Source organism: Branchiostoma floridae, chromosome 10 (genome assembly GCF_000003815.2).
Source record: "Branchiostoma floridae strain S238N-H82 chromosome 10, Bfl_VNyyK, whole genome shotgun sequence".
NCBI classification, from domain to species: domain Eukaryota; kingdom Metazoa; phylum Chordata; class Leptocardii; order Amphioxiformes; family Branchiostomatidae; genus Branchiostoma; species Branchiostoma floridae.
The window spans coordinates 4923531-4931899 of record NC_049988.1 but is presented as its reverse complement, the minus strand read 5'-3'; the positions used below and the strand labels follow the sequence as shown (position 1 = coordinate 4931899).

At 41.5% G+C, this 8369-nt stretch overlaps 1 protein-coding gene across 1 annotated transcript; it reads left to right on the top strand.

Moving 5' to 3' along the window:
• Positions 1–3033: 3033 nt before the first annotated feature.
• On the top strand, positions 3034–6480 carry LOC118425161. Its single transcript, XM_035833987.1, has 4 exons — positions 3034–3352; positions 4621–4765; positions 5391–5449; positions 6353–6480. The coding sequence occupies exons 1-3, from the start codon at positions 3101–3103 to the stop codon at positions 5432–5434; spliced, it is 441 nt and encodes a 146-aa protein (XP_035689880.1). The 5' UTR covers positions 3034–3100; the 3' UTR covers positions 5435–5449; positions 6353–6480.
• Positions 6481–8369: the final 1889 nt, after the last annotated feature.

Here is an 8369-nt window from a genome sequence, read left to right as displayed (position 1 = left end):
TTCCGCTCCACTGTCGCTTGGGTTTCTCGACGTGTATCAGGTGGGCAGACGCCAGAGACACCCTGAAAGCTACTCCCTTGCCAGTGCTGTACAAGGGAGTAGCTTTCAGGGTGTCTGCGGTGACCAGTGCGCCAGACTATGTTTATCTGTAGGTGTGAACTGCACTGAGATATCCCATCGGATGTGAACCTCATTTTCGGAGGTAATAACAAATAAACATGCATGGCTACGGATGTGTCGCTACTGAGCTAGATCTACAATGTCCTACATACGCCAAGCACTATTATAAGATGCTACTTGGTTGGTTTGCAGTCTTGTCGCAGCGTGGCCGGTGGTGTTTTCCTTACGCGCAACGATTTTTTACTGATCGCCTTGTAAAATTGATAAGTTTCAGTACTAGTAGTTTGTAGTATGGTGGCTATGGTAATGTAAATATTTAAGCAAAGGATAAAAGATTGTTGACTGGCAGAGTTTTGGGCTCGCAACCTAGAGGTCCCTAATTCGATACCTGACGTGTCCCCGACGTTATGCCCTTGCGAAAGACAATTTACACGACCTTTCTCGCCTCACCCTGGTATGCAAATGTACCTGACTTCGGTCGGGGAGGTAAAAGACTACCTTTACCTTCTTTCTGTATTCTCTATGTGGCACTATTAAGATAAATTACTAAAAGCTTGACTGCAGTGCCACATTGTCTGTCCGAAACAAAATAAAAGTGCTTTCGAAAAAAACTGGCCTTTCGCTTAGGTTGTGTTGGTAAAATTATACTGGATTGTGGTATGTTAAAAAGAATTTTTCATTTATTTTCGATTGGCAAAATTATTCAGACTTTGAGTCATGACGTCAGTGGTTCTGTATACAAGTATGAGGCACACACTCACTCCGTTGAGCTCTCTTGGAACCTTCGCATTCGAAATCATAAGTTAGATACAATTTAGTGTAGTATATTTAAAGAGGAGTACTTTTTTTAAGGAAGTTTCTTCTACAAAACTCCCTTGAAATTCGAGTAGTAAGAAATTTTCCACATACAACCGCCTCCCATACCACGTTAGATTTCGAAACAGTTCTGGATTTCATAGTGGTAATTCTCCACATCGTTAAGACATAAAAATAGCCACACCCCATCCCATAATGCACTACTCTCTTGAGACAAAATGGCGACGCCCATGGACACCAACAAAAACGATTTTATTATCGCAAACCTGTGATAAATGACAACTTTTCCTCTACTTATCGCTCATCACATCGCTTTCACGATTGGCTACCCCCACGCCGAGAATCAGTCAGCGGCAGGAAGACGCGTAACAGCTCCCAGTTGGACACGATAAAAACAAGGACTGAACGGTACAGACAAAGCCCAATACCTTATATGGTATCACTGCTTAACAAGAAGTCATTACCACCCTATAACCTCATTGGTTACCTCTAGTCTTTACTGAATATGCTGTCGAGTCCGTTTTTAAATGTCTCGTTTATTGTAAAACCAAATGAAACTTGTTCAGTTGAATTTTAAATCAAGTAATATTTTATGCTCTCAACGATTGGTGTAAATATGCTACTGTACTGTAAAAGAATGATTATGCTAAACAAAGTTTAATATAGACAATATCTTAAGAAGCATAGTTGATTTTAAAGAACAGCAAGTAGATAAAAGATATAATGTTGTAATGTAGTAAGGCTGTCAATGACAGTCAACCTGATTGTATTTTCCAGTGCAATTCAGTGCATGTGTTTGCGTGCACTGCGAAACTGTAAAACTTTGTGTGTGAAATAATAAACCAAATCATCATCATGCTAGGCACGGGCGGACTCTCTCCGGTCATTGACCTTCCAGAAATTTCCGTGAGGGCGCATGGCGCAATAGGTGAGACCCGCGAGACCCCACCGGCTATTTCCAGCATTAGCTCTATGTTTCTAGCTAAAACGATCGGAGATATTTAAACAAAAAAACTTGGGTAGATTATGAGATAACGATTTCTTTCAACTACTGGCATTTTAATGTTGATATGAACCGAATGATTGCTCTGAACGTACCCCCATTTTTAGGTTTCTAGACCCCGTAACCGGTTTTAGCTGGCATCAAATACCCCTACAGTGCCTAAGAGGAAAGACTTCGAAAGGTGATACATTGGACAAGTTAGAGGTAGTTTCCAAACGATCCATTTTGGAAAAAAAATATCAAAGCGGGTTGGCCCCGTTTGGGAGCGTTTACAATTCAAAAATTGAATCATTTCGAGGCATTATGAACCTTTTCGATGATTGGATCGATAAGATTTTTTAGTGTAAACGGGGTCTAACTTTTAGTCCATATACTGGCCTCTTGTTCCTCTTATTACAGTATACCCGGCAGCGCAGTCCTTACATAAGGTTTAAAGTACCTTGTAATGAACTTTGGAGGCCTCCTCACTTTAACAGACCAACTCATTATAACCGTTTCATCTGTGACCTTCATCTTAATATTCGCTTCATGCCTCATGGAGTGTTTTGAACTTACATTCTGATGATAGCGCGAGCCGGAACATTAGATAAAGACAAAAACCTTTTTTTGGAAACACTTCTTGGAACAAAGGTTTTCTCAGAGTGTGTTTTGCTTCGTGATCAAGAGCTATAGTTACATATGGATAACGGTACCGTACCGAAAATAGAGATAATCCAAAAGATTTTGATTTTATAATATCATGATTTATATTTCTCACATCGAAAGGTAGACGTTTTAATTGTTTTACTGAGTTTTCGGCACATATTAAACATCTGTGGATTCCTGACGCAACGCATGGGGAAATTAACAAACTGTGTAAAATCAGCATATAAAAGATACGAAAAAGCATTTTGATAGTTTCGAGGGTGCCCGAAAGTCCTTGATAAACGATCGATACAAACATCCGTGTTATGATGGTTCTTCGACATATTATTCGATTATTGATTTTCATTTTGACTATAACTTCAATCACAAAAGTGGCCACTTTCAATTCACAACTCAATGGCACTTAACGGTCACGGGATACATGTGGACATAGGTATAAAAAACAGGCTTTGCAATTCGGTGTACAGAAAGGTTCGCTACTGGTTTGGAAGAAGTACGCGGAATCAGCATCTCACAATGAAGGAAGGGTACGTGGTCGGGGAGGAGTCCCGGAACAGTGGCGGGTGTTCCCCGTTGCTGAAGGGCATCATCATCGGCGGTCTCACCGCCAGTGTCGTGGTCGGCTTGGCCTTCTTCCTCGTCACTCTCACCAAGGCTGAGTACAGCACCGAGAAGGATGTGTCCTGCATCCGGGACGAGATGAAGGAGATGTGCTGCCGCATCTCGGCTCTGGAGAAGATCGCTAAGGACTGGGAGTGCGAGTGTGAGGTACTCTCTAAAGCTAACAACCCGTCGTACGTGCAATTTGTGCGTACGTCTTTTGAGGAGGCCACGTCCGCTACGTATTTCTGAAAACTTTCAGGTTGTACAGGGCAGGCGCGTCGCCCGTACTGGTACGTACGTGGGGCGAATCTACAGCCCGATGACACGCAAAGTTTTGCCTGCACGAAAAGTTCTACGGCGTGTCTGTGTGCTCCAAAATCCGTCAGATTCCCTACGAGTTCGTACAGAGGCGGTACTTTACGGATCCCAAAAGATTGCCCGCGTTTGGCACGTATTTGCACATACGACGGGTTGTGCCCATAGCGTTCTCTTGGGGTAATTAGGACAGCTTTAAAAGTAGAAATCATGGTAAAGTTTGAGTCTATTTTGCTTTTATACTCTATATCTTAATCTAATCATTCACTCCTTAGCAAGAATGTTATGTTTTGGGATGCTTTTGTATGTCTGCGGATGGACAGCGTAACTCGAAAAGGCCGGGGTGGATTTTATCTTGATAAGAGCTTGTTTATCCGTTGACGTGTTCACCAAGAGTTACAGGGTAGATATAACATCAAGGAAAAGAAAAAAATTAGCAACTACATTATTTTCGTTAAGTTGCCTACCGTTTTGTGAACCTTGTTTTCATATCGACCGTGTCACTTTACGGAACAAAATGGATAACATTAACAGAAACATGTGTGGGGTCGTGTGGCGTTAACGGTAGCCCTCAGCTCAGAACAGAACCAAGTGGCCCCGGGTTCCAATCCTGTCATGTCAACGACCCAAGGCACTGAGTTGATAAAAAGTACTAGTACAGGGACGTTCTTTCGACAAGACGTTAAATGGAAGTCCCACGTGTTTGAGGAGAGTCACAGCTCGAGCACATTTAAGAACTCGTCATCATTGGGAGTGGTTCAAAACCTACAGTACTATTGGCCGCATCTTTGGGCTGATCTGAGTTAACAATAACAATAAGTGTGGCAATAAAACCTATTGCCATGGCGACGGTTTTATTTTCATAAGTATTAATGATTGTTGGGTTAGGTGTGTTGTATTTGTGTTCTATCCTAAGGCTTTCGCCTAGCTGTATGTATTGAGATTGTTTTACACAATGAATGGCATTGCTGTTAACAAGAAAGGTGATCTCTCATGACGAGTGACCTATCATAAATGTTTCTCATTGATTATACAATTGCGGACCTCATTTTCTCATAAATTATGCAAATGAGACCCTAAATTGCATAACACGTCGCCAATAAATATCTTGACCACAGAAAATGAAGCAGAAGTTAGCGGAGGCAGAGCAGGAGGACTGTGACAAGGCTGAGCAGCAGCAGCAGGAGCTGGAGGCCACGGCAGCCGCAGCCTCGGAGGCGGCAGAGACGGTGGCACGGGCAAAGAGGGCCGCTCTCACTCTCGGTAAACAGTAACATCTTTAAAGGCATCACTGGTCAACAAAGCTATGTTTCCGGTAGTGCTTGTTTTGTTGTTGTGTTTGTGTTTGTTGTTGTGATTGTGATTTTGTGATTGAACATCATAACTCAACAATCTTTCATAATTAAGGTAGACGCATATATGGCTATAATAGCTGAACAGGTTTTGGTCTAATAAAAACGTTGTTCATTTTAAAACACCATAATGACTTTTCGCAACACCGAGAGAACATTTGATGTGAAATAATGCACTTGATAGAGATTCACGGAGATATGATCGACTAAACCCAAGTTTCCGATTTTTCAATATTGAGCATATATCACGTTATGATAATAATGGTTTATTCGAGAGAAGCACTTCGCAGCCTATTGGCTTTCACATGAGAGTCAAAGACATAGAGTAAAAAACTGACAATACAATTAATAATACAACTGAATATTGAAAATACACAGATCGACAGCCTTAAGATTAACAGTGTTAATACTATAGAGAGACATAATTAACATCAATTAGATTAATATAACAATTGAGTTATAACGTTAGTACATATTGTAATTATTTACGCCAGGTGCAAACAGTTGATTTTTTGCTTCTTTATTCCAATTTCCAGAGAAACTGTTTGATCTTCCTAACAACTTGGTGGAGGTGAACTAGGTCATCAAAGGGCCGGTAAGCGATACGTATGTATTGTCTGTAGGCTGTGCTAGAACGCATATTCAGGTATAAGTTCAAATACAGATACCGGGACAGAGGTTCATGTAGAGACACATATACCGGTAGAGAGGTTTAGATACAGGTACAGGCACATACCGATAGAGAGGTTCAGGTAGGGACACAGACCAGTTAAGAGGTTCAGGTACAGACACATACCGGTGGAGAGGTTAAGGTAAAGTCACATACCAGTTAAGAGGTTCAGGTACAGACACATACCGGTGAAGAGGTTAAGGTAAAGTCACATACCAGTTAAGAGGTTCAGGTACAGACACATACCGGTGGAGAGGTTAAGGTAAAGTCACATACCGGTTAAGAGGTTCAGGTACAGACACACACACCGTCGGAGAGGTTAAGGTAAAGTCACATACCGGTTAAGAGGTTCAGGTGCAGACACATACCGGTGGAGAGGTTAAGGTAAAGTCACATACCGGTTAAGAGGTTCAGGTACAGACACACACACCGTCGGAGAGGTTAAGGTAAAGTCACATACCGGTTAAGAGGTTCAGGTGCAGACACATACCGGTGGAGAGGTTAAGGTAAAGTCACATACCAGTTAAAAGGTTCAGGTACAGACACACACACCGTCGGAGAGGTTCCGGAACAAGCGCAGATACCGGTAAGGAGGGTCGGGTACAGACACATGTACCGGTAGAAAGAATACAGGCACAGATACTGGTATAGGCGTTCATTTTCAGGTACAGACATCGGTACAGGGATTCATGTACTGGTAATGATAATGCCGGTAAAGGGGTTCAGGTACAGATACAGATACCCCACACACAGGCTCAGGTTCAGATCACGTAAATGTACGACTTAAGTCTCGTTTTTGTTGTGATTGTGTCGTCCTTACCTTTACAGAGACCCCTCGGACCTACCCGGCTGACAACCGTCAAACAGAGCGGGTGAAGGACAAGTGAAGAGACGAAAGTCAGGTAGCCAGCGAGAAAGGAAATAAAATTGTAGGAAGAGGTTTTTGCCGTACGACACGTTGACTCCATGCGTTTTTCTGTTTATGATTGCATATCGTACAAGGTAGCATGACCGTTTGCTGTCTTTTGATACTACTTGCATTAAAGTTTATTTGTGTCGGTGGTCAACGTAGTACAGAAACACAGAAATTTCATTCTTTTGCAGTTTGGTTGTTCTTGTCTGCCCAGCTAGCCTGTAACTATGGCAATATGCTAACCCTGCTGTTAAAATATGGCTTACGTTAATTCTATTATATCGATGGCATACTCAGGGAACCCTAAAAACTTGTGCGAGCGGGCGAAAAAAAATCTTGGAAAAAATCTGCCTTTTTCATGAAATATAAGTGGTTAGAAAGGTTAAACAAACGACCTAACACACTTGTAAGCGATACTATACGAACAATTATTTCATTATCTTCGTTCTTCAACATCTTCGTCTTTGACTCTGGCATTGGCTCTGGCATTCGGCGATGTTATTACTATTAATCTTTTTCAATATATCTTGTCTATTTACGGAAAGCATTCGCTCATCCTGCAGCTGTTTGTACGATTTACAGTTTGATCTGAAATAACGCGCAAAAATGCAAAAACTTATCATGTGCTTGTGGATGTCAGCCAGAAGATCGAATCAACTTGGCAATATTATCTGGCAAAGCTATGCGCTCGTGGAACTCTTGTTCTGTGAGCTTGTCCACTTGAAACAGCAGTGACTACCAGGCCAGGCTGCCCTCTTTCAACATTGAGAACCAAGAACATAAAGACATGCGGCTTCGCGAGGGCAAACTGGGTAAAAGATAGAAGTTTTGCTTCAGTACCAAGGTCACATACCAGGGGGCCAAAAATCGACCCTGACGTTTGTCTTCATAACACATATCCACCTACCGAATGTAATTAAAATCAATCCAGAGGTTTTAAAGGTATGCTAAGCACAAATATATGGACACACAGTCAGAAGCACGCACAGACAGAAACACACACAGACACACCAAAAACTATACATTTTCCATAGAGGTAATGACAATCTCTTCTTGCAGTCAGCACTCTTCGCTGTCATGCATATTGCATATTAGATATGACATTATTGTCTTTTTCAAAGTTTTATTTCGAATTCGAAACTGGCTTAGAATCATTCCTTTCCATTGGTCTCCTTGTACAGCACTAGCGAACCGTCCCTAACATATAAATTAAAATGCAGATGTTAATAAGAAAGAACCGATTTGTAGCCACGCCCTATACAGCCCGCAGTAGACGAGCTGTTTGGACCCGCATATGCGTCCTGTGCGGGCTGGGTGACAACTGCTGCCTGAACTTAGAGTTTATCTTTCGTTTCAGTGGCCAAAACCGAGGTTAGTTCTAAATGTTTACGTTGTATTACATCTTGCAAACTTTGCTTTAAAACTTATCGGGATTGTTTCTAGTTTCTACCGAGAAATTTACCAATTTGTTCTATCAGCCAAGGCAATTTTAGCAGCAAAAGTGAAACCTGTGTTGTTGTTTTCTGTTGACATTCATGTTCTTATATTTCGTTAGTCGTTCCGTGTAACGTAGAAATTACTAAGGATTTAGAACTGTCAAGAGGACAGATTGCAGTATCTTGTCAGAATCCCAAGGTGGATTAAATGGGAAATATGGCGGGTCGGTGGGAACTAAAACTGGGCGTGGTTCATGATTTGGCCTCCTTGTCTTATTCTCACTTCAAGTTCAAGTGTGTAACAATAGGAAAGGAACTGTTTCATTGCAAATTCATGCCCATGGGACTAATTGCAAGTGAAGAAAGACTAGATACATGAAATGAATGAATATGGTCTAAATGCATGTAGATAATCTAAATTCTAACATACAAATATTAAGTGGATGAATGCACATACGGTACAGAATAGGGTACTAAATCTAAGTAACTATTACGG

What these genes read in the sequence shown, in the direction of transcription:
- LOC118425161 (XM_035833987.1), top strand. Translation starts at nt 3,101, where the DNA reads ATGAAGGAAGGGTACGTGGTCGGGGAGGAGTCCCGGAACAGTGGCGGG. An exon ending in ACTGGGAGTGCGAGTGTGAG is followed by an intron (nt 3,353 to 4,620) that starts GTACTCTCTAAA and finishes TCTTGACCACAG; the next exon opens with AAAATGAAGCAGAAGTTAGC. An exon ending in GAGGGCCGCTCTCACTCTCG is followed by an intron (nt 4,766 to 5,390) that starts GTAAACAGTAAC and finishes TCCAATTTCCAG; the next exon opens with AGAAACTGTTTGATCTTCCT.